The sequence below is a fragment of the Barbatula barbatula genome (assembly GCF_947034865.1).
Source record: "Barbatula barbatula genome assembly, chromosome: 21".
Taxonomy (NCBI): Eukaryota; Metazoa; Chordata; class Actinopteri; order Cypriniformes; family Nemacheilidae; genus Barbatula; species Barbatula barbatula.
The window spans coordinates 21,013,650-21,041,016 of record NC_136784.1 but is presented as its reverse complement, the minus strand read 5'-3'; the positions used below and the strand labels follow the sequence as shown (position 1 = coordinate 21,041,016).

General features: G+C 43.9%; 2 protein-coding genes across 2 annotated transcripts; both read left to right on the top strand.

Moving 5' to 3' along the window:
* Window positions 1–1,255: 1,255 nt before the first annotated feature.
* On the top strand, window positions 1,256–20,024 carry cratb (carnitine O-acetyltransferase b). Its single transcript, XM_079484744.1, has 15 exons — window positions 1,256–1,521; window positions 1,622–1,834; window positions 1,937–2,055; window positions 2,177–2,230; window positions 7,477–7,642; window positions 7,905–8,079; window positions 8,463–8,553; window positions 8,652–8,739; window positions 8,866–8,966; window positions 9,052–9,171; window positions 13,428–13,550; window positions 18,355–18,490; window positions 18,560–18,622; window positions 19,290–19,427; window positions 19,553–20,024. The coding sequence occupies exons 1-15, from the start codon at window positions 1,474–1,476 to the stop codon at window positions 19,754–19,756; spliced, it is 1,839 nt and encodes a 612-aa protein (XP_079340870.1). The 5' UTR covers window positions 1,256–1,473; the 3' UTR covers window positions 19,757–20,024.
* A 714-nt stretch (window positions 20,025–20,738) lies between these two features.
* Window positions 20,739–23,424, top strand: ppt2b (palmitoyl-protein thioesterase 2b). The gene is made up of 8 exons (XM_079484225.1): window positions 20,739–21,006; window positions 21,097–21,250; window positions 21,697–21,792; window positions 21,871–21,978; window positions 22,061–22,144; window positions 22,213–22,297; window positions 22,537–22,591; window positions 22,726–23,424. Exons 1-8 carry the CDS (start codon window positions 20,872–20,874, stop codon window positions 22,867–22,869), a joined length of 861 nt encoding a protein of 286 aa, XP_079340351.1. The 5' UTR covers window positions 20,739–20,871; the 3' UTR covers window positions 22,870–23,424.
* Window positions 23,425–27,367: the final 3,943 nt, after the last annotated feature.

The following is a 27,367-nucleotide window of genomic DNA, read 5'->3' as shown; positions in this document are numbered from 1 at the left end:
TACTGCTGACCAACTTGAAAGACATAGAACAACATGTTATTTAGTTTGAAAACAGCTGGACATAAGGTGTTTGTATTATTAATAATATTTAGAATTGGAGGACGAGGTGTCAAGAGAAAGATTGACGGCTCTACTATTCATTGAAGTGAAGTTATTCATGTGTTTTCCATGACGGTCATTAGGTTTGTACTTGGAACAACTCATTTTATTAAAGGTGGTACTTGATCTGAAAGTTTGAGAAGCACTGATCTGAAGCATGTAGGCTACTGAAAACAAAAGCATGACAACTGTGATGCAGTTCTGCAGTCATTATTTTGAAAACTAGAAAGTAAAATAAGAATAATTTCAAACACAGTTTTATTGTGATTTCAGATGTTTTATTCTCTTTACCATGTTTTATAGCTATGTACTGTAGTGACATCAAAATGATTGTTGTTTGTTAGTATGAATCACAGAAGAGATGGTTGTACTGTACCACGAGCAGGAATAGTACAAACAAATGAGAGGAAGAGTGAGTGTCATGATGATTGCTGATGTTGGCAAAATGATTCATCATGTTGAAAACCATGTTATTATTTTTTACAGAAAACTTTTAGACAAATCTGAAAAACGTTTGGATGAATCCGGTGAGTTTTGCAGGAGAAATGAACTTTTTGGCCAGATTCATGTTGGTAATGCAGACTGTACGAAGACATATGTGACCGATGTGATTTAAAGGTTTGCCTGTAACAAAGTTGCTCATGAGTTCCAGACGACTGCTCACAATCATATTTTGATCATCTCAGGTTTGATGTTTTAAGCTTGTTCACTCTCGTTCTACTGCTTGGAAGCAAAGTGATATTATAACTCGGACAGAATTATTCCTCCAGAAGAAAACCATATTCACTTAGGATGCCTTGAGGGGGACTTTTTGATTTGGTAGTGAAATATACCTTTCAGACTATTATATGTCATTGAATTATTTATGTAATCAATTGTTTTACTGTAGCTCTGTATTTGTTTCTTCTGTATGTGTTCTCAGTGTAAAGAAGAGGTTTCTGAATGTTTATGTGCTTTAAGTTGAAATCAATCTTTCATGGTGGTACAGTGTTTCAATGTAATAATGAATGTCTTTCATTTTCAATCCGGATTACTTCACACACTGGACACTTGATTCTATGACGGATTGTGTCGTCATGGTAACGGTCTTTGTACATGTGCTGCGGATGGAGAAGTTCGTTGACCTGATCTGTATGTCCCTGTGCAACATGGCGGCGCATCGCAACCAAACGAACACTGCAGTGCACACGTACACCAGAGAACACGGCTGCACGTGATGAACACTAAACAGTGCGCACGTGTAGTGTCCACGCCCGACACACAGTTAGTGTTCGTGCTCTGGTCCAGAGGTGAAGCTGTTGTGTGGGATTGATGAAGACTCGGTGTGTGTGTGTGTGAAGTGCACACTTGCACAAGTGAGCTCCAAACACAGCGATGATTTTAAAGAAACTTCCGGTAAAGTCATCAGCGTTGATCCTGCGCGTGAGTAGCGTTTATTATTATTATTCCTCGCGCTGAGCTCGGGTGACGGGTGAGTGTTAAAGTGATCGTGTTGATGAGACGGGGTTCTGTTCCTCCGCAGGCCGGGATCAGACGGGTCCACTCGGTTCCTCCGCAGCCGGTTCCTCCTCTCCAGCAGACGCTGCAGCGGTACCTGCGGGCGCTCGAGCCGCTCTTACCCGCCGATGAGCTCGAGCACACCCGCAACATCGTGCAGAAGTTCGGCAGTCCCGGAGGTCTGGGGGAAAAACTGCAGAAAGAGCTGATGACACGAGCCAAACACACACACAACTGGGTCAGACACACACACACACACACACACACACACACACACACACACACACGCACACTGATGATGATGATGATGTTGTGTGACTCTGGTCATTGATGTGTGTAGATGTCACACTGGTGGGTACAGTGGGCGTATCTGGAGAGCAGGCAGCCCTTGGCAGTTCACTCAAACCCGGCCATCTCACTGCCCAAACGAGACTTCACAGACTGGAGGGGTCAACTAGTGTATGTCACACACACACTTATCATATAAAAACATTCAATAAGGGAATGATATTCTGTCACTGGCGGTGTGAATGTGACATGTTCATTTGATTATTGGAGCATTTATTTATGTGTTGTGCAGGTTTGCCTCAAAGCTCATCGCAGGAGTGTTGGATTTTAAAGAAAAGGTGGACAGGTTTGTCTGATGAATGTTTGTGAAGTCACACGGCTGTCTGTTCATACACCTGCTTAGTTTTATTTAGTAAGTCATCTGGAACTCATTTCACCGCTTCAGTCCAACTCTAAATATATCATCATCATCATCACACTCTCTCTCTCTGCATGTGTGTTATTGTAATGTGTGCGCGTGTGTTATTGTAATGTGTGCGCGTGTGTTATTGTAATGTGTGTGTGCGCGTGTGTTATTGTAATGTGTGCGTGTGTGTTATTGTAATGTGTGTGCGTGTGTTATTGTAATGTGTGCGCGTGTGTTATTGTAATGTGTGCGCGTGTGTTATTGTAATGTGTGCGTGTGTGTTATTGTAATGTGTGTGTGCGCGTGTGTTATTGTAATGTGTGTGCGTGTGTTATTGTAATGTGTGCGCGTGTGTTATTGTAATGTGTGCGTGTGTGTTATTGTAATGTGTGCGTCTGTGTTATTGTAATGTGTGCGCGTGTGTTATTGTAATGTGTGCGCGTGTGTTATTGTAATGTGTGTGCGTGTGTTATTGTAATGTGTGCGCGTGTGTTATTGTAATGTGTGTGTGCGCGTGTGTTATTGTAATGTGTGTGTGCGCGTGTGTTATTGTAATGTGTGTGCGTGTGTTATTGTAATGTGTGCGCGTGTGTTATTGTAATGTGTGCGTGTGTGTTATTGTAATGTGTGCGCGTGTGTTATTGTAATGTGTGCGCGTGTGTTATTGTAATGTGTGTGTGCGCGTGTGTTATTGTAATGTGTGCGCGTGTGTTATTGTAATGTGTGTGTGCGCGTGTGTTATTGCAATGTGTGTGCGTGTGTTATTGTAATGTGTGCGCGTGTGTTATTGTAATGTGTGCGTGTGTGTTATTGTAATGTGTGCGTGTGTGTTATTGTAATGTGTGCGCGTGTGTTATTGTAATGTGTGCGCGTGTGTTATTGTAATGTGTGTGCGTGTGTTATTGTAATGTGTGCGCGTGTGTTATTGTAATGTGTGCGTGTGTGTTATTGTAATGTGTGCGTGTGTGTTATTGTAATGTGTGCGTGTGTGTTATTGTAATGTGTGCGCGTGTGTTATTGTAATGTGTGCGTTATTGTAATTTGTGCGTGTGTTATTGTAATTTGTGCGCGTGTGTTATTGTGATGTGTGCGTGTGTGTTATTGTAATTTGTGCGCGTGTGTTATTGTAATGTGTGCGTGTGTGTTATTGTAATGTGTGTGCGTGTGTTATTGTAATTTGTGCGCGTGTGTTATTGTAATGTGTGTGCGTGTGTTATTGTAATGTGTGTGCGTGTGTTATTGTAATGTGTGTAATAGTTGTGTTATTGTAATGTGTGTGCGTGTGTTATTGTAATGTGTGTGCGTGTGTTATTGTAATGTGTGTAATAGTTGTGTTATTGTAATGTGTGTGCGTGTGTTATTGTAATTTGTGCGCGTGTGTTATTGTAATGTGTGCGCGTGTGTTATTGTAATGTGTGCGTGTGTGTTATTGTAATGTGTGCGTGTGTGTTATTGTAATGTGTGTGCGTGTGTTATTGTAATGTGTGCGCGTGTGTTATTGTAATTTGTGCGCGTGTGTTATTGTAATGTGTGCGTGTGTGTTATTGTAATGTGTGCGTGTGTGTTATTGTAATGTGTGCGCGTGTGTTATTGTAATGTGTGCGCGTGTGTTATTGTAATGTGTGCGCGTGTGTTATTGTAATGTGTGTGTGTGTGCGTGTGTTATTGTAATGTGTGCGCGTGTGTTATTGTAATGTGTGTGCGTGTGTTATTGTAATGTGTGCGTGTGTGTTATTGTAATGTGTGCGTGTGTGTTATTGTAATGTGTGCGCGTGTGTTATTGTAATGTGTGCCCGTGTGTGTTATTGTAATGTGTGTGCGTGTGTTATTGTAATGTGTGCGCGTGTGTTATTGTAATGTGTGTGTGTGTGCGTGTGTTATTGTAATGTGTGCGCGTGTGTTATTGTAATGTGTGTGCGTGTGTTATTGTAATGTGTGCGTGTGTGTTATTGTAATGTGTGTGCGTGTGTTATTGTAATGTGTGTGCGTGTGTTATTGTAATGTGTGTGCGTGTGTTATTGTAATGTGTGTGCGTGTGTTATTGTAATGTGTGCGTGTGTGTTATTGTAATGTGTGCGCGTGTGTTATTGTAATGTGTGCGCGTGTGTTATTGTAATGTGTGTGCGTGTGTTATTGTAATGTGTGTGCGTGTGTTATTGTAATGTGTGTGCGTGTGTTATTGTAATGTGTGCGTGTGTTATTGTAATGTGTGCGTGTGTTATTGTAATGTGTGCGTGTGTTATTGTAATGTGTGCGTGTGTTATTGTAATGTGTGTGCGTGTGTTATTGTAATGTGTGTGCGTGTGTTATTGTAATGTGTGTGCGTGTGTTATTGTAATGTGTGCGTGTGTGTTATTGTAATGTGTGCGTGTGTGTTATTGTAATGTGTGTGCGTGTGTTATTGTAATGTGTGTGCGTGTGTTATTGTAATGTGTGCGTGTGTGTTATTGTAATGTGTGCGTGTGTTATTGTAATGTGTGCGTGTGTGTTATTGTAATGTGTGCGTGTGTTATTGTAATGTGTGCGCGTGTGTTATTGTAATGTGTGTGCGTGTGTTATTGTAATGTGTGCGCGTGTGTTATTGTAATGTGTGCGCGTGTGTTATTGTAATGTGTGCGCGTGTGTTATTGTAATGTGTGTGCGTGTGTTATTGTAATGTGTGCGCGTGTGTTATTGTAATGTGTGTGCGTGTGTTATTGTAATGTGTGCGCGTGTGTTATTGTAATGTGTGCGCGTGTGTTATTGTAATGTGTGTGCGTGTGTTATTGTAATGTGTGTGCGTGTGTTATTGTAATGTGTGCGCGTGTGTTATTGTAATGTGTGCGCGTGTGTTATTGTAATGTGTGCGCGTGTGTTATTGTAATGTGTGCGCGTGTGTTATTGTAATGTGTGCGCGTGTGTTATTGTAATGTGTGCGCGTGTGTTATTGTAATGTGTGCGCGTGTGTTATTGTAATGTGTGCGCGTGTGTTATTGTAATGTGTGCGTGTGTTATTGTAATGTGTGTGCGCGTGTGTTATTGTAATGTGTGCGCGTGTGTTATTGTAATGTGTGCGCGTGTGTTATTGTAATGTGTGCGCGTGTGTTATTGTAATGTGTGCGCGTGTGTTATTGTAATGTGTGCGCGTGTGTTATTGTAATGTGTGCGCGTGTGTTATTGTAATGTGTGCGTGTGTGTTATTGTAATGTGTGCGTGTGTGTTATTGTAATGTGTGCGTGTGTTATTGTAATGTGTGCGCGTGTGTTATTGTAATGTGTGTGCGCGTGTGTTATTGTAATGTGTGCGCGTGTGTTATTGTAATGTGTGTGCGCGTGTGTTATTGTAATGTGTGCGCGTGTGTTATTGTAATGTGTGCGCGTGTGTTATTGTAATGTGTGTGCGCGTGTGTTATTGTAATGTGTGCGCGTGTGTTATTGTAATGTGTGTGCGTGTGTTATTGTAATGTGTGCGCGTGTGTTATTGTAATGTGTGTGCGCGTGTGTTATTGTAATGTGTGCGCGTGTGTTATTGTAATGTGTGTGCGCGTGTGTTATTGTAATGTGTGCGCGTGTGTTATTGTAATGTGTGCGCGTGTGTTATTGTAATGTGTGTGCGCGTGTGTTATTGTAATGTGTGTGCGCGTGTGTTATTGTAATGTGTGCGTGTGTGTTATTGTAATGTGTGCGCGTGTGTTATTGTAATGTGTGTGTGTGTGTTATTGTAATGTGTGCGTGTGTTATTGTAATGTGTGTGCGCGTGTGTTATTGTAATGTGTGCGTGTGTGTTATTGTAATGTGTGCGCGTGTGTTATTGTAATGTGTGCGTGTGTTATTGTAATGTGTGTGCGCGTGTGTTATTGTAATGTGTGCGTGTGTGTTATTGTAATGTGTGTGCGTGTGTTATTGTAATGTGTGTGCGCGTGTGTTATTGTAATGTGTGCGCGTGTGTTATTGTAATGTGTGCGCGTGTGTTATTGTAATGTGTGTGCGCGTGTGTTATTGTAATGTGTGCGTGTGTGTTATTGTAATGTGTGCGCGTGTGTTATTGTAATGTGTGCGCGTGTGTTATTGTAATGTGTGCGCGTGTGTTATTGTAATGTGTGCGCGTGTGTTATTGTAATGTGTGCGCGTGTGTTATTGTAATGTGTGCGCGTGTGTTATTGTAATGTGTGCGCGTGTGTTATTGTAATGTGTGCGCGTGTGTTATTGTAATGTGTGTGCGCGTGTGTTATTGTAATGTGTGTGCGCGTGTGTTATTGTAATGTGTGCGCGTGTGTTATTGTAATGTGTGCGCGTGTGTTATTGTAATGTGTGTGCGTGTGTTATTGTAATGTGTGTGCGTGTGTTATTGTAATGTGTGCGCGTGTGTTATTGTAATGTGTGTGCGTGTGTTATTGTAATGTGTGTGCGTGTGTTATTGTAATGTGTGTGCGTGTGTTATTGTAATGTGTGTGCGTGTGTTATTGTAATGTGTGCGCGTGTGTTATTGTAATGTGTGCGTGTGTGTTATTGTAATGTGTGCGCGTGTGTTATTGTAATGTGTGTGCGCGTGTGTTATTGTAATGTGTGCGCGTGTGTTATTGTAATGTGTGTGCGTGTGTTATTGTAATGTGTGTGCGTGTGTTATTGTAATGTGTGCGCGTGTGTTATTGTAATGTGTGTGCGTGTGTTATTGTAATGTGTGTGCGTGTGTTATTGTAATGTGTGTGCGTGTGTTATTGTAATGTGTGTGCGTGTGTTATTGTAATGTGTGCGCGTGTGTTATTGTAATGTGTGCGTGTGTGTTATTGTAATGTGTGCGCGTGTGTTATTGTAATGTGTGCGCGTGTGTTATTGTAATGTGTGTGCGTGTGTTATTGTAATGTGTGTGCGTGTGTTATTGTAATGTGTGTGCGTGTGTTATTGTAATGTGTGTGCGTGTGTTATTGTAATGTGTGCGCGTGTGTTATTGTAATGTGTGCGTGTGTGTTATTGTAATGTGTGCGCGTGTGTTATTGTAATGTGTGTGCGCGTGTGTTATTGTAATGTGTGCGCGTGTGTTATTGTAATGTGTGTGCGTGTGTTATTGTAATGTGTGTGCGTGTGTTATTGTAATTTGTGCGTGTGTGTTATTGTAATGTGTGCGCGTGTGTTATTGTAATGTGTGCGCGTGTGTTATTGTAATGTGTGTGTTATTGTAATGTGTGCGTGTGTTATTGTAATGTCCAGCGGTGGGATGGCGGTGGAGTATATGCGGGGTCAGCCGTTATGTATGGAGTTGTATCCAGAGCTCTTCTCATCGTGTCGTGTTCCAGGACCCAAACATGATCATGTGATTCATTACGGTCGTCCGCGCCGCGGCCCCACTCACATTACTGTGGTCAGGAACTATCAGGTGATCATCATCCTCACATCAAAACCATTCATCACCTTCACTGACCTCACACAAACATTATGACCCAAAATAACTTATCATGTCATGTGTAGAAAATTCTGCTGATGTGAGCGATTGCACAGGTGGATCCATCACGTGTCTGATCATGGACTGCTGTTGGAAGCGGATGAAGATTAAATAATATATTAGATAATTTTTCAGCCGAGACTTTACTCATGATGTTAAGACAGTTGAATGATGGTGTGTGTGTGTGTGTGTGTAGTTTTTTCAGCTGGATGTGTATAACAGTGATGGAACAGCATTGACAGAGAGTCAGATTCATTCTCAGCTGCTGCGGATTCGCTCACAGTCGTGGAAAACCGATAAAGAGCCGGTGGGGATTCTGACCAGCGAGCATCGGCACACCTGGGGTCAAGCTTACATCCGTCTGCTGCGAGGTACAAAACTCACATCTCTTTCATCTCATTTGGGACCAATCTGTTGTTGAGAGGTTTGAAGGTCTGGATGTGTTCTGTGTGTTTTGACTTCACATACACCACTGCACTGTGTTCACGTGTGATTCCTGCTCACATTTATTACACTTCTCACAACTCTGTGTGTGTGTGTGTGTGTGCCCCGCACAGAGTTTATTTACACAACACAATATTAATGATCTAACAAATCCTACGGTGGTTTAAACAGATGTCATAATACACATCATCATCATCATCAGTGCTCAGTCTGAACTCACAAACACTGTCCACAGTTCAAACATCTAAAGTGTCTATGTAGTGTACAGTGTGTGTAGATCACGCTTGTGTGTGTGTGTGTGTGTTTTCAGATAAAATCAATAAAGAGTCTGTGAGACTGATAGAGAAATCTCTCTTCACTCTGTGTCTGGATTCTCCGGTCATGAGGATTTCTGATGACAAGTAAGGATCTCTGTTCACAGCTTCATTAGGTGATGGCGGTGGGGTGTTCTTTGTTGTTGTTGATGATGGTGTATTTTCACACGATGAATGATTGACAGGTATTCTAGTCGAATGGCGGCACAGATCTTACACGGGGGCGGGACATATTCCAACAGTGGAAACCGCTGGTTTGATAAGACACTCCAGGTGATGTGTATATATGATCTTCAGCTTTAATGAGAAGAGAAGTGTGGATGAAGATTTATGATACGATGATTCTTGTGTTGTGTGTCAGATATCATGATGTTTGTGTTATGGGTTTATTTTGGTCAGTTTGTAGTGGGTGAGGACGGCTCATGGGGTCTTCTGTATGAACACGCCACAGCTGAGGGTCCGCCCATATCAAGACTTCTGGATCACATTCTACTCAACTGGTATTCACACACACACACAGACTAGTTATGTTTAAATCACACTGTGTCACATGATCATGCTTGTGTGTGTGTGTTTGTCTTTCAGTCAGAAGCCGGAGCGGGTACGAGCTCCTTTAGTACCTCTGGCCATGCCAAAGAAACTCTACTTCTACATCGACTCTGACATTAAACGAGACATCGAGATGGCCAAACAAAACCTGGATATGTGAGTCCAGTTATACACACCAGACATCAGTCTTCTGTATGAAAACACATATGTGACCCTGGATCACAAAACCAGTCTTAAGTAGCACAGGAACATTTTTAGTAAAAGCCAAAAAACCATTGTGTGGGTCAGAATTATAGATTTTTCTTTTATGCCAAAAATCATTAGGACATTAAGTAAAGATCATGTTCCATAAAGATATTTTGTAAATTTTCAACCCAAAATATATAAACTTTATATAAACTATTCACCTTTCAGTTGATGAAAAAGTCTAAATTTAGAAAAATTGACCCATAAGACTGGTTTTGTTGTCCAGGGTCACATATCAATGCATAGACACTTCTTACATTTACAATTCTCAACCAACATATTAGAGCACCTGTCGTTATAAAGAGAAAACACAGATCATTTAAGAATCTGTCAAAAACAACGTGTTAATACCCAAATCTGATCCGGCACATTCAACTTCCCTCAAACATTCAACCATTCACACTTCATTTTCTGTTAAAGAGATTCATGTAAAGAACTCAATTAAAATTAAAGCTGCAAGCAGCATTTAGCGGGTTCGAGCACTTTTAAGGTATCCAAAGCATCTTTGCCTTCATCAAGTAGGCCGAGGACTCTCATCCTAAAACACCCAAGTGGAAGATACTCCCAACGCCTGAAAATTATAGATACGGTCAGCAACGGTTCACAGACATGCACATATAGTACACTTGAGGGGAATCATCTTTTCACGCTCATTTGGTCACATACATTGAAGAAATGACCCTGTCTAAATGCATTGAGTTGCTGCCATGTGACTGCTGAGTAGCTATTTGGGTTTACATGCAATTAAACTGGTGTACATAATAAAGGTGTGTGTTAAGTTTAGCAAAACAGGATCTTACAACCACCCAGACATGTTCTATATTTATAGATGTGTAAATATGGAGCAACGTTTAATGTATAGTGCTTTATATGTCTAACACCTTGTTCCTGTGAGACAGGAAACGTATCCCTTGTCCGATTACCATCATATTTAGCATGCGTGTTTAGTGTAATAAGATGTATGATTGTACTTAATGGCAAGTCGATTGGATTATTTGTTAAGGAGTAGCGAGCTTTCAGGTAAACTGTTCAGGTAAACTGTTCACTTGAATATAATAAAGGACCCTGTAATGGTCACGCAAATGAAAAAGTTGAACTTGTTTTTGATAGTTATTGATCTAGAGAGTCCAGAGAATTGTAAGGTGGTGGAAATTTTGAAATCGCTTGAAAAACCTAGGACAAGTTCGCAAAAGTAGGTTCTTAACATCACAGATAACTCACAAACTGTTTGATCGACATCAATGGTTCAAGAGCCAAATTTGTTTGGAATTATGAGAACTTTCATATGATATCGATAGTTTTTGTAAATGTCAAATGTCACGTGTTACACAATTGTTAAGGCAACCAAAGATGTGTCAATTTTGCCATTTTTACTGTTATAGCGCCACCTAGTGTCCAAACGCCGCGGTATTTTGTAAGTCATCTCGGAGTGACAGTCTTCACATATGTTCCAAGCCCTATGATAATATCTCTAATAGTGCTCGAGTTATGGGCATTTTGATGTAATAGGCTCCGCCAATTTAAAATGTTTACGCCCCTAAGCGACCGTGAAAGGAAATTTCAACTTTTTTTGATAATTATTTACATTCACACTCCACAGAAGTCATCTGCATTGGTTTGGATCCGATCGGTCGAAAATCCTAGAACCGTTCAATCGACAGAAGCGTGTCAAGAGGCAAAGTTGTTCAGAATGAGAAGAGCTATCATATGATGTAAATAGTTTGAGTATAAGTCAAATGTCACGTGATATACAATTGTTTATGCACTCTAAAAACGTTACTTCGCCCCCCGGTGGCCGAATGAGTTCATATTTCTCACAGCCCTTCAGGACCATGAGTCGAACAAGCCCAGCGAGTGTCGTTTCGATCGGCCTCCGTTAACCCGGTCTAATGAGTGCTCAAACTTCATTGGCCGATGACCGCCATGTTTCATTAGATACGCCACTGTCCTTTTAGACTGTCATGGTACATGACACAAAGACACACCATACCAAATAATAAGTCGATCGGGCAAACGGTTGCGTAGTTATAGCCCTTTTCGAGTTCATGTATATTATAGCGCCACCTAGTGGCCAAACGCCAATTCCTTTTTACTGTGACCCTGAACTGAGAGTCTACAGATATGGTCCAATCCCCGTGAAGATATCTCAAATGGTTCACGAGTTATGGCCATTTTAGTCAAATGTGCCACTTCCGGTTCAGACGTTTTGGCGCCCCCTAGCAACGGTGAATCTAAATTTCAACTTTTTTTCGATAATTATTTACAGTCACACTCCACAGAATTCATCAGCATTGGTTTGGTTCCGATCGGGCAAAAATCCAGGGACTAGTTCTTTTTTTTTTTTTTCATAAAATGCAAATTAGAGAAACAATTTGCATACCGGAAATGAAATCGGAGATATACGTTTTTTAAGTTTTGAGCCAATGATTACAATGATTACGCGCTTTTCCTCGCTGTAGCGCCACCTATGGGCCGATTTGGCTGGGTCCATGTGTCTGAGTAGCCATCAAGACTACTACCATCTGACCGAGTCTCAGCTCTGTCGGCCTTACGGTTTGGGCTGCACGATCAGTTTTACGGCAAATACGGCGGAAAAATAATAATAAAACCTACAAATACAATAGGTTTCTAGCCCTACGGGCTCGAACCCTAACAATCAAATGCTTTTCAGTTTTTTTTCTGGTTGAACTGTAAATTCATGTCTAACAACAATAAAGGTATTTTATCATTAGAAATAGTAAAGATCTCACACAGTCATTACACAAACATAAGAAATGATTCTGGTCATCATCACTATACTTCTGCTGCTGGTCTCATACATGTATCAAACACTGACTGTATATACTGTAAATGAATGGGTTATATAACACTATATATTCATATACAGAAGATTTATTTTACCGCGTAAATGTCTTTGGTCCTCCATTGTTATCTTTTGTAGATTAACTGTCTGTGTTTCTGTAAATAACGTTAAAGGCTTTAAAAGGGATTGAAACAAGTGAAAAAGGTGATTGATAAACAGCACTCACACATTAACCGTCAGACATTAAAGCAATAAGCCCGCGAGGCTGTGGGTTACAGTGCATTTTATAACAGTTAACGGGCGATGTTAAAACCTCCTCAACTGTTATAAAATGCACTGTAACCCACGGCTTTGCAGGGCTTATTGCTTTTATAAAACGGTTAATCCATATGCATAGTAAAGTTTCATGAAGTAAAACACAGCAAATAATATGTAATTATTTTAATAGAAATATATTCTTCCGCCAAACAAAGTAGTTCCTCAGAAACAGGTGTGGCTACAACAGTGCGGTTGCTAAGCAACACAGGCAGCAATGAACAATGTGCTTAAAGACTGTGGTGTTTATCTATTAACATTAACATGTATCTATTTTTATACATGAACATTGTTTTAAAGTCAATAAACATACCTGTAACAAAGTTCCATAAAGGGAAGGAATGAGATGGGAACATAAACTGATTTTATTAATTAAAAGTTATAGGTAAATAAATAAACACACACAAACCACACCATAAAATCCAGGCTTGTTCCTGTCTCACTGACGGTCGCTCGTCCTCTTATATGCTCCACAATCTCCTCCGTGATACGAGACCTCGCATCCCAGCTCTTGTCCCGCCTACCTCACTACAATACCTTTTTCATCACAACAGGACTGAAAACAACGAACAGACCACAGTGTCTGTTTATGAGTATTCATCTCATTTCTAATCTTTTCAATGTCTTCAATTTCTCTTTCATTAATTTCAGTGTGTCGTCTTTGTTATTGGTCTAATTTGTCTGTCATGTCAATCTCTTCACACCACTCATCCATGCTTAGCCCACCAAATAAATCAAAATTCACAACAGAATCGGACATTTTGACAATTACTTCGCTGTACGTAGCAAGAGTGGCGCAGTGATTCTAGGTAATGCGGTCAGCCGTTATATATCGAATTATTTTATAACAGCTTAGATCTCCGCTCAACCAATCAGAATCAAGGACCAGAACTGACTGTTTTATAAAAATATATAAGCACACAGCTGTTGAACATTTGTTCTGTTTCTGAAGGGTTTGCAGTTTGTGTGACACTAACTCACTTTGGTGTCTTGTGCACTACATTACAACAATAACAACATCAATCATTCCTGTCATCTCTCCTGTCAGTCTCATCAACGATCTGGACATAAAGTGCTTTAACTTCCAGCGGTTTGGAAAAGACTTCATCAAACAGCTCAAACTGAGTCCAAACTCCTTCGTTCAGGTGGCCATACAGCTGGCGTACTACAGGTGACGCACACACACACACTGATCACACACACACACACACTGATCACACACAAACACACACTGATCACACACACACACACACACACACTGATCACACACACACACACACACACACACACACACTGATCACACACACACACACACACACTGATCACACACACACACACACTGATCACACACACACACACACTGATCACACACACACACAAACACACACTGATCACACACACACACACACACACACACACACTGATCACACACACACACACACTGATCACACACACACACACACTGATCACACACAAACACACACTGATCACACACACACACACTGATCACACACACACACACACACACTGATCACACACACACACACACTGATCACACACAAACACACACTGATCACACACACACACACACACACACACACACACTGATCACACACACACACACACACACACACACTGATCACACACACACAAACACACACTGATCTCACACACAAACACACACACACACACTGATCACACACACACACACTGATCACACACACACACAAACACACACTGATCACACACACACACACACACACACACACACAAACACACACTGATCACACACACACACACACACAAACACACACTGATCACACACTGATCTCACACACACACACACACTGATCTCACACACACACACACTGATCACACACACACTGATCACACACACACACTGATCACACACACTGATCACACACACACAGATCACACACACACACACTGATCACACACACTGATCACACACACACACTGATCACACACACACTGATCACACACACACACACAGATCACACACACACACACTGATCACACACACACACACACACTGATCACACACACACACACACTGATCACACACACACACACAAACACACACTGATCACACACACACAAACACACACACACTGATCACACACACACACACACTGATCTCACACACACACACACACACTGATCACACACACACACACACTGATCACAAACACACACTGATCACACACACACACACAAACACACACTGATCACACACACACACACACACACTGATCTCACACACACACACACACACTGATCTCACACACACACACACACTGATCACACACACACACACACACACACACACTGATCACACTGATCACACACACACACAAACACACACTGATCACACACACACACACACACACACACACTGATCACACACACACACACACACACACACACTGATCACACACACACACACACTGATCACACACACACACAAACACACACTGATCACACACACACACACACACACACACACACTGATCACACACACACACAAACACACACTGATCACACACACACACACACACACACTGATCACACACACACAAACACACACTGATCTCACACACAAACACACACACACACACACTGATCACACACACACACACTGATCACACACACACACAAACACACACTGATCACACACACACACACACACAAACACACACTGATCACACACACACACACACACACAAACACACACTGATCACACACACACACACACTGATCTCACACACACACACACTGATCACACACACACACTGATCACACACACACACACACTGATCTCACACACACACACACACTGATCTCACACACACACACACACACACACACACTGATCACACACACACACACACACACACACTGATCACACACACACACTGATCACACACACACAGATCACACACACACACACTGATCACACACACTGATCACACACACACACTGATCACACACACACACTGATCACACACACACTGATCACACACACACACACAGATCACACACACACACACTGATCACACACACACACACTGATCACACACACACACACAAACACACACTGATCACACACACACACACAAACACACACTGATCACACACACACACACACACTGATCTCACACACACACACACACTGATCTCACACACACACACACACTGATCACACACACACACACACACAAACACACACTGATCACACACACACAAACACACACTGATCACACACACACACACACACACTGATCTCACACACACACACACTGATCTCACACACACACACACACTGATCACACACACACACACACACACTGATCACACACACACACACAAACACACACTGATCACACACACACACACACTGATCACACACACACACACACTGATCACACACACACACACAAACACACACTGATCACACACACACACACAAACACACACTGATCACACACACACACACAATGATCTCACACACACACACACACTGATCTCACACACACACACACTGATCACACACACACTGATCACACACACACACTGATCACACACACTGATCACACACACACAGATCACACACACACACACACACACACACACTGATCACACACACTGATCACACACACACACTGATCACACACACACACTGATCACACACACACTGATCACACACACACTGATCACACACACACACACACAGATCACACACACACACACACGATCACACACACACACACACACACTCACACACACACTGATCACACACACACACACACACACACTGATCACACACACACAAACACACACTGATCACACAAACACACACAAACACACACTGATCACACACACACACACACACACACACTGATCACACACACACACACACACACTGATCACACACACACACACACAAACACAAACACACACACACAAACACACACTGATCACACACACACTGATCACACACACACACAAACACACACTGATCACACACACACACACACTGATCACACACACACACACTGATCACACACACACACACAAACACACACTGATCACACACACACACACTGATCTCACACACACACACACACACACACACACTGATCTCACACACACACACACTGATCACACACACACTGATCACACACACACACTGATCACACACACTGATCACACACACACACACACACACACACACACACACACACACACTGATCACACACACACACACACACTGATCACACACACACACACACACACACACACACACACTGATCACACACACACACACACACACTGATCACACACACACACACACACACACACACACACACACACACACACACTGATCACACACACACACACACACACACACTGATCACACACACACACACACTGATCACACACACACACACACACTGATCACACACACACACACACTGATCACACACACACACTGATCACACACACACACACACACTGATCACACACACACACACACTGATCACACACACACACACACTGATCACACACACACACTGATCACACGCACACACTGATCTCACACACACACACACACACACACACACACACACACTGATCACACACACACACACTGATCTCACACATACACACACACACACACACACTGATCACACACACACACACTGATCACACACACACACACTGATCACACACACACACTGATCACACACACACACTGATCTCACACACACACACACACACTGATCACACACACACACTGATCACACACACACACACACACACTGATCTCTCTCACACACACACACACACACTGATCACACACACACACACACACTGATCACACACACACACTGATCTATCTCTCTCTCACACACACACACACACACACACACACACACTGATCACACACACACACACACACACACACACACACTGATCACACACACACACACACACACTGATCACACACACACACACATTGATCTCTCACACACACACACACACACACACACACACTGATCACACACACACACACACACTGATCACACACACACACACAAACACACACACACAAACACACACTGATCACACACACACTGACCACACACACACACACACACACACACAAACACACACTGATCACACACACACACACACACACACACACACACACACACACACACACACACACACTGATCACACACACACACACAAACACACACTGATCACACACACACACACAAACACACACTGATCACACACACACACACTGATCTCACACACACACACACACACACACACTGATCACACACACACACACACACACTGATCTCACACACACACACACTGATCACACACACACTGATCACACACACACACTGATCACACACACTGATCACACACACACACACACACACACTGATCACACACACACACACACACACACACACACACACACTGATCACACACACACACACACACACACACACACACACACTGATCACACACACACACACACACACACACACACTGATCACACACACACACACACACACACACACACACACACACACACACACACACACACACACACACACACTGATCACACACACACACACACACTGATCACACACACACACTGATCTCTCTCTCACACACACACACACACACATTGATCTCTCACACACACACACACACACCTGATGATGTCCACAGACAGCCGGCTGTTATCGTGCCCTCACAAGGCTGTTGTGTTTCAATACACATTTATGTGAATCCAACATTTCAAATACAAAAACAGACGTTTCATTCTCTTAGTTTGTGTTATTGATGTGACGCAGGCCTTCAGTGACTGTGTGTGTGATCTCAGGAATGTAAACAGTGTGTTGTTGTTGTTGTTGTTGTGTTTACAGGGTTCACAGTGAAGTTTGTGCGGCGTGTGACATCGCCTCTCTGCGCATGTTCAGAGGAGGACGCACAGATTACATCCGCTCTCCGACCAATCAGATGCTGAGCTTCATAAAGGCCTTTGAGAATGAGTCCGTGTCTGTGAGTAATGATGAATCACACAGACACAGAAGATGAAGAACACTGCTGAGTGTTGTGTGTGTGTTTCAGAGAGAGGATAAAGTGCATCTCCTGAGAGAAGCTGTTGATGCGTACAGCGTCCTCACAGAACAGGTGAACACAGACAAACTTACACACTGTTTCAAAAACAAGAATCCCGGGACACCTCAAATCCTCACAGACAGACACAGATATACTGACTCCAGATCTTAATGCTATTATACATGAACACGACTGGAACTGTGCGAATATAAAACATTTACATTGATGCATTGGGCAGAAGCTTTTGTGCAAAGTGCGATGCGGCCCGACAAAGGCGAAGTGCAGTAGCTACACAAACACTTGAACGTTTTCACACCAGCCAGTCATTGCTGCAGTTACTGCCGTCTCTGAAACGGCACGAACATTAAACACGGAGACTGGTCACATGACCGAACACGCTGGTGTCACAACAAAGCCCATTTCAAGCCTCGTCTCGATTTGGACCAAACGTCTAGTTTCTGCACTAGTTCAGATGTCTGGGATCAAACCCATGACCTCGGTGTTCCTGAGCTACAAACATTAGTAAACAAAATGAAAATGTGCAAAAAAAACCCTGTTTGAATGCATCAGTTTTGTAAGGAAAATGTATGATGACAGTGAATAATGATCTGAGCCGTACACAAGCACTCTTATTAGTGGAAGTTTGTTTGGTTTCATAATGATGAGACCTGTCAGATGATGACGTCATACACACACACACACACAGGTGTTGATGTGTTGTCTTGATTGTGTCCATAAGGCAGTGATGGGACAGGCCGTTGACCGTCATCTGTTGGCTCTCAAACTTCAAGCCATCGAGGAGGGACTGAGTGTGCCCAGAATATTCATGGACACGGCATATGGACTGGCCACTCACTGGAAACTCCGAACAGGACAGGTAACACCACCAGAAGACAAAACCTTCGTCATCTTCTCATTGTCCTAAACATGTCATGTTCGTGCTGGACTTGTGATGCAGATTTACTGTACGGCTGAGTAACATCAGTTTGGTGCGTCTGACAGGTGCCCACTAACACGGACAGTGTGATGTGTTTTGGACCGCTGGTTCCAGATGGATATGCAGTGTGTTATAATCCACAGCAAGATCACGTTCACTTCTCCATCACTGCCTTCAACTGCTGTGAGGAGACCAACGCTGAGAAACTGTCTGTGATGCTGGAGCGATCGCTCTGTGCTCTTCAGATGTTGTTTCAGCCACCTCTCTAGAACCAGAAAGTCTGTGTGATGCTGATGATGATGGTGATGATCGTGATGGTGGTCATCTCAGAAAAAAGAAATATGTTCGTCTGGTCTAACAGCTTTGAGAAACACATATTAGAGTACTAGCATTGCGTGTAAAATGACTATAACATTTTTTCATCTCCTGAATAAAACTCTGTGTTTGTCATTGGGTGATAATAGAGTGAAGTGGTCTATAATATTCCCTTTTTGTTACGCTTTTCTTCAGCTCCACAGAAAACAACTGTAAGCGTGTTTATTTCACAGAGAGAGAGAGAGAGGACACCACGACAGACATGCAGTAACATCAGAGAGATGTGCACTTCACAGGGAGTAGGGCATAGGGATGCTCATGTAGTGTGCCTACTAACGGGTTATGAAGGGTTACAGCTGCCTCGACTGGGCATGCGCACACATGTTTTTCACTTTCACGACAGTTAATTGATATTTTCTACAGTAAGGTTTGGTTTAGGCGTTAGCTGATGCACTTTATTACTCTTCCAGCCACAACACTACTATTGCTGCGTTCAAGAGATCTTCAACTCGGAAGAAACATTCAGTCCAGATGTAGAGCTGGGAAACATGACAAATGTCCTTCCGCAGGGCAACACTATGATTCCTTTATATAAATAAACACGTAGAATGATCAGAACATCACATTAACAGGTCGGATGATTACAGCGCAGAAGATGACGTATGATGTGCGCATGCGTGGTAGCACAATCTGACGGGTAATGTTAATAAACATTTGTAGTGTTTTAATGTTAAAGTGTTGCTGGAGACCCGCCATTAAAAGAAAAGAAGAATTTTACGTGCTGGTGTAAGGTGTGAAATGTCGTAAATCCGTTAAATTATATTTACTTATTTTTGACGCTGGTTTATTTAACAGAGAAATACAGGGGACACGTGACATATAAAAAAGGAAATACTATATCGAACTAGATAAATATTAAACACAAACGTCAATAACGACAATCGGATGTGACGTCGGTTGCTGTAACGCACCAACCGGAAGCAACATAGACTGAGATAAACAAGTGATAGCGCGCGGAGCGTTGTTCGTTTTAATCGAGTCGTGACGTCATGCGTGTGTTATTGTGACTATGACAGGTGTGTGTGTGTTTCCTCTGCTCGCCGCGTGTGTGTGTTTGTGTTTGGCGTATAAACCGGTGATCGTCGTGCACGGAATCTTCGACAGCTCGTCGGATTTTAACAACCTCATCAGATTCATCAATGCGGTAAAACATCTGCTCATGACGTCACATTCAAGCGATGATGACACGTGCATGTGTTGTGGTTAATGTCTCTTGTGTTTCTCGTGACGTCAGTCTCATCCGGGCACGAATGTGTCGGTCATCGACCTGTTTGACGGCAGTGCCAGTCTCGAGCCGCTCTGGACACAGGTGGAGGGCTTCACGCGGGCCATCTATCCCATCATGCAAAACGCTGCTGACGGCGTGCACCTCATCTGCTACTCGCAGGGTCTGTAGTACACAAACACGACTGATGTCTGTCGCTCGACCATCATGATGACCTGTCGAGGGCTGCGGTGATGCTTGCGTCGTGTGATGACGACATGTACACTAGCGCCAGCTCTCTCTCTCTCTCTCTCTCTCTCTCTCTCTCTCTCTCTCTCTCTCTCTCTCTCTCTCTCTATCCCTGTCTCTCTCTCTCTGTCCCTGTCTCTCTCTCTCTCTCTCTCTCTCTCTCTCTCTCTCTCTCTCTATCCCTGTCTCTCTCTCTCTCTCTCTGTGAACATATGTGAAAGAGCTGTTAGACATCCATTCTAAATCATGATAGACAGATAGATCAGATATATGTCTGCCAGATGTGTTTGCTGCTGACGGCGGAGAACAGTACAAAGAAGTGGATGGGTTCTTGTGTCAGTGTTTGCATCAGGTCACCATGAGGTGTGTTGTGTTCTGCAGGTGGATTGATCTGTCGAGGGATTCTCTCCACTCTTTGGGATCATAATGTTCACTCGTTCATCTCGCTCTCTTCGCCGCAGGCGGGACAGTACGGAGGTACAGCTTCTGATGCTCTGAACACACGTATCGATCCACAGACGTCACACTGAAAACACTTTGCTCTTTTGTTTTCAGACACAGATTATCTGAAGTATCTGTTCCCTCAGTTTGTCAAATCCAATCTGTATCACGTGTGCTACACTTCAGTGGGTCAGAAGATTTCCATCTGTAACTACTGGAACGGTGGGTGAGGAGCGGACACGTGTGTGTGTGTGTGTGTGTGTGTTTGTGCGCGCGTGTTCACATGTGCTCATGTTTTGTGTAGATCCTCATCACAGGGAACTGTACATCAACAGCAGTGATTATCTGGCGTTATTGAACAGTGAGAGACCAAACCCAAACTCTACCGGTAAGACAACCAAACACATGTTCAATTGAATTGACTTGGTGTGATGATGTCACATCCTGTTCACACAGCCTGGAAACAGAACTTCCTGCGCATGAAGAAGTTGATTCTGGTTGGAGGTCCTGATGATGGAGTCATTACACCGTGGCAATCCAGGTTTCTAAGAACTCTTCATTCGTTCCTCTCGTCACATTCACGTGTCTTGAGATTAATGACTCTCGTTCAGATCTGAATCTCCACACCACGAAATAATACAAATAATGAGTTTTAGTTGGGTTTTTATAAACATTCATTTTGGTCAATGGAAAGAGAAGGAACAGGCGTGTGATGGTGATAGATGTCACTTTGTTGAGTGATCTGGATGTGAACGCTCTTTTATTCTCTCTGTTGTTTAGTCAGTTTGGTTTCTATGATGACAATGAGACGGTTGTTGAGATGAAAAAGCAGAAGGTAAGCCGTGTCTTGTAGTTGGCTAAATGAAAATGTATAGCTGTGTTTTAAAACACTTAATTCATTATTATTGTGATGATGATGATGTAATGGTTTGTATATTCCAGTATAAAGTGCGGTTGTGTGTTTTTCAGCTGTTTCTCATGGACACGTTTGGTCTGAAGACGCTGTACGCTCGGGGAGATCTGATGTTGTGTTCTGTGCCTGGTGTCGCTCATGTTTACTGGCACTCCAATGAGACGGTATATAAAACCTGCATAGACAAGTGGCTGACATAAACAACAACAACAACACCTCATTTACTTACAGTCTGATCATAACCGTCCAACAAACATACATGAGCGAGAGACATGACAGCCGGTGCCTGAATCATCTCACATCAGTTGTTTTAAAGGAGTGATGGATGTGAACGGTTCAGGGCTTGTGTTTGTGTTAGACGACACACGTCATGGAAAGGGACTTGATGTTTTATCTTTAACTCAGTTTATCTTTTAACCTCTTGAGAGGTTCTGTTTTATGAATGAATGTCATAAAGGGAATGTGAATGGATCGGATGGGTTTTATACTCTTTGAGAACTGTGGGGTTGCAGCAAGCACAATGTGATGATGATGTGTTTACAACCGTCAGTATTGTAGAAAACATTTTGTCATATTTATAGATGTCATAACAGTGTTGTTAGTGTGTGGTCTGGTTTTATCAGATTTTGTAAAAGAATTGTGCTGCTTTACTGTTTTTACGTTTTATGTCAAGGTTAATAAATTGCTCATGTTTCTAACATCACAGTGTGACAGTTGAAGTCTTCATTCACTGATTTCATTCATCATAAACTGGTCTGACTGGATTCTCTCGGTCTAACAAATAAACATACGGTCCGTCAATCCATCTAATGAACTCAAACGGGCTTCCAATAATATTGAAAGGAGATCTAGAGGCTATGAAGAATGAAATATGGAAGCAGGTGTATACGAGTGACAAACTACTGTTCATAAAAATAAATCCCAATTCATTCATTATATAAACACTAACTAAGATTGAAACTATTACAATGTTCTTAATAACATTCACACACAGCGTGAAATGTCATTTTAATTCACTTTGGGCTTAATAAATTGGCAGACTGCTTACAAAGTTATTGGCTTGAATCTGTCGTTCTAATTTCAGTTCCGGGTCAGATTTGCGTCACTCTGTGTAAAAGATGAATTATTAAAACATGAAAGCATTTTACACCTTGTATGTAAACTGGATGTTGGACACTCCACAAACAATAGTTGGACCTTAAAAATCTCAAAATATCTCCACTTTAAGACACTGCTGATACAGGATCAATGCTTCCTGTGCTTTATGATTGTGAGAGTTGTGTGTAAAATGAATAAGACTGATGTGAGTCAGCGCTCAGGTAAACTCATGACACAAGCGGCGGTGGTTCACTCCATCAGTAATGAGAGCAGACGCTGACAGGAGAACAGCATCACATACAACATCAATGAAACCAAAGAGCGGCTGGTGGATTTCAGGAGACAGGACAGAGGTCTGTTGTGTTCACATCACTGATGATGATCTCATGTGCTCTGCTCTCATACAGAGCATCAAGTCAACTTTATTTATAAAGCGCTTTTTACCATTCATTGTAACAAAGCAGCTGTACAAGAAACATATGTATTATAAGCAAAACATATAAGGTTATACAAGTGAAAACAAAAAAGGAGAAAACACAGAAGACACACGGATTCAAACACAACAACAAGCACAGCAGCCATCACCAAGAATCACACACCCAAGATAAGGAGAGAGAAACACAGGTCAAATATCAGACACACAATAAATTCCTATATGAAGTGTTAATTAAATAAGACTATCAAATTCTAGCAGCCCCCCGGCCAGGCAAACAGTGCAGAACAGTATGCAAACGGTGGCGAGGAACCCAAAACTCCATTGGAGGAGAAAAAAACCTCAGAGGGAGACCAGGCCTAACCAGGGGATTCCAGTTCCCCTCTGGCAAAAACTTCTGCCTCTGCACAAGCTCGACAGTGCTGCACAACAAGACAAAATAAAATATCTCAATTTCATCTCCCGTCTGGACATGACAAGACTGTCTGAGAGTAGAATACTGGGACCCTTTCAGAAAGCAGGTTAAGTGCAAACTCATCCATCCATCCATCCATCCATTTTCTACCGCTTATCCGGGGCCGGGTCGCGGGGGCAGCAGTCTAAGCAGAGATGCCCAGACATCCCTCACCCTAGACACTTCCTCCAGCTCTTCCGGGGGGATACCAAGGCGTTCCCAGGCCAGCCGGGAGACATAGTCCCACCAGCGTGTCCTAGGTCTTCCCCGGGGTCTCCTCCCGGTCGGACGGGCCCGGAGCACCTTCCGGGGAAGGCGTCCAGTAGGCATCCGTAACAGATGCCCAAGCCACCTCAGCTGACCCCTCTCGATGTGGAGGAGCAGCAGCTCTACTCCGAGCTCCTCCCGGGTGACCGAGCTTCTCACCCTATCTCTAAGGGATCGCACAGCCACCCTGCGGAGGAAGATCATTTCAGCCGCCTGTATCCGGGATCTTGTCCTTTCGGTCATGACCCAAAGCTCATGACCTTAGGTGAGAGTAGGAACGTAGATTGACCAGTAAATTGAGAGCTTCGCCTTGCGGCTCAGCTCTTTCTTCACCACGACGGACCGGTACATCGACCGCATTACTGCAGAAGCTGTACCGATCCGTCTGTCAATCTCCCGTTCCATCCTTCCCTCACTCGTGAACAAGACCCCGAGATACTTAAACTCCTCCACTTGAGGAAGGAACTCTCCACCAACCTGAAGTGGACAAGCCACCCTTTTCCGACTGAGGACCATGGCCTCGGATTTGGAGGTACTGATTTTCATGCCAGCCGCTTCACACTCTGCTGTAAACCGTCCCAGTGCATGCTGAAGGTCCTGGTTTGAAGGGGCCAACACGACAACATCATCCGCAAATAGCAGAGACGAGATCGTGTCGTCCCCAAACCTGACACCCTCCGGCCCCTGGCTGCGCCTAGAAATTCTGTCCATAAAAATTACGAACAGAACCGGTGACAAAGGGCAGCCCTGCCGGAGTCCGACATGCACTGGGAACAAGTCCGACTTACTGCCGGCAATGCGAACCAAGCTCCTGCTTCGGCCGTACAGGGACCTGACAGCCCTTAGCAAAGGACCACAGACCCCATACTCCCGAAGCACCCTCCACAGGATGCCACGAGGGACACAGTCGAATGCCTTCTCCAAATCCACAAAACACATGTGGATTGGTTGAGCAAACTCCCATGAACCCTCCAGCACCCTGTAGAGGGTGTAGAGCTGGTCCAGCGTTCCACGGCCTGGACGAAAACCACACTGTTCCTCCTGAATCCGAGGTTCTACTATCGGCCGTATTCTCCTCTCCAGTACCCTGGCATAGACTTTCCCGGGAAGGTTGAGAAGTGTGATCCCCCTGTAGTTGGAACACACCCTCCGGTCCCCCTTCTTAAAAAGAGGGACCACCACCCCGGTCTGCCATCCCAGAGGCACTGTCCCCGACCACCACGCGATGCTGCAGAGGCGTGTCAGCCTAGACAGCCCCACAACATCCAGAGACTTGAGGTACTCAGGGCGAATCTCATCCACCCCGGTGCCTTGCCACTGAGGAGTTTCTTGACTACCTCAGTGACTTCGGCTTGGGTGATGGACGAGTCCACCTCTGAGCCCTCAGCTTCTGCTTCCTCAATGGAGGACGTGACGGTGGGATTGAGGAGATCCTCAAAGTACTCCTTCCACCGTCCGACGACATCCCCAGTTGAGGTCAACAGCCTCCCACCTCCACTGGAAACAGCATTGGTAGGGCACTGTTTCCCTCTCCTGAGGCGCCGGACGGTTTGCCAGAATCTCTTCGAGGCCAGTCGATAGTCCTTCTCCATGGCCTCACCAAACTCCTCCCAGGCCCGAGTTTTTGCCTCCACAACCACCCGGGCAGCAGTCCGCTTGGCCTGCAGGTACCTGTCAGCTGCCTCAGGAGTCCCACAAGCCAACCAGGCCCGATAAGACTCCTTCTTCAGCTTGACGGTTTCCCTTACTTCCGGTGTCCACCACCGGGTTCGGGGATTCCCGCCTCGACAGGCACCGGAGACTTTACAGCCACAGCTCCGAGTGGCTGCTTCGACAATGGAGGCGGAGAACATGGTCCACTCGGACTCAATGTCTCCAGCCTCCCTCGGGATCTGGTTGAAGCTCTGCCGGAGGTGGGAGTTAAAGATCTCTCTGACAGGAGACTCGGCCAGGCGTTCCCAGCAGACCCTTACAGTACGTTTGAGTCTGTCCAGCTTCCTCTCCTCCCATCGGATCCAACTCACCACCAGGTGGTGATCAGTTGACAGCCCCGCCCCTCTCTTAACCCGAGTGTCCAAAACATATGGTCGCAGGTCAGATGAAACGACCACAAAGTCGATCATCGACCTGCGGCCTAGGGTGTCCTGGTGCCACGTGCACTGATGGACACCCTTATGCTTGAACATGGTGTTCGTTATAGACAAACTGTGACTAGCACAGAAGTCCAATAACTGAACACCGCTCGGGTTAAGATCAGGGGGGCCGTTCCTCCCAATCACGCCCCTCCAGGTGTCACTGTCGTTGCCGACATGGGCGTTGAAGTCCCCCAGTAGGACGACGGAGTCCCCAGTCGGAGTACTTTCCAGCACCCCTCCCAGAGACTCCAAGAAGGTCGGGTACTCTGCACTGCCGTTCGGCCCGTAGGCACAAACAACAGTGAGAGACC

Excerpts from the sequence above, each read along its gene's own strand:
- cratb (XM_079484744.1), top strand. The coding sequence starts at position 1,474 with ATGATTTTAAAGAAACTTCCGGTAAAGTCATCAGCGTTGATCCTGCGC. Across the intron at positions 1,835-1,936 it reads CCAAACACACACACAACTGG|ATGTCACACTGGTGGGTACA; the intron begins GTCAGACACACA and ends TGATGTGTGTAG. Across the intron at positions 8,967-9,051 it reads GATCACATTCTACTCAACTG|TCAGAAGCCGGAGCGGGTAC; the intron begins GTATTCACACAC and ends TTTGTCTTTCAG.
- ppt2b (XM_079484225.1), top strand. The coding sequence starts at position 20,872 with ATGACAGGTGTGTGTGTGTTTCCTCTGCTCGCCGCGTGTGTGTGTTTG. Across the intron at positions 22,298-22,536 it reads ATTACACCGTGGCAATCCAG|TCAGTTTGGTTTCTATGATG; the intron begins GTTTCTAAGAAC and ends TCTGTTGTTTAG. Across the intron at positions 22,592-22,725 it reads TTGAGATGAAAAAGCAGAAG|CTGTTTCTCATGGACACGTT; the intron begins GTAAGCCGTGTC and ends TGTGTTTTTCAG.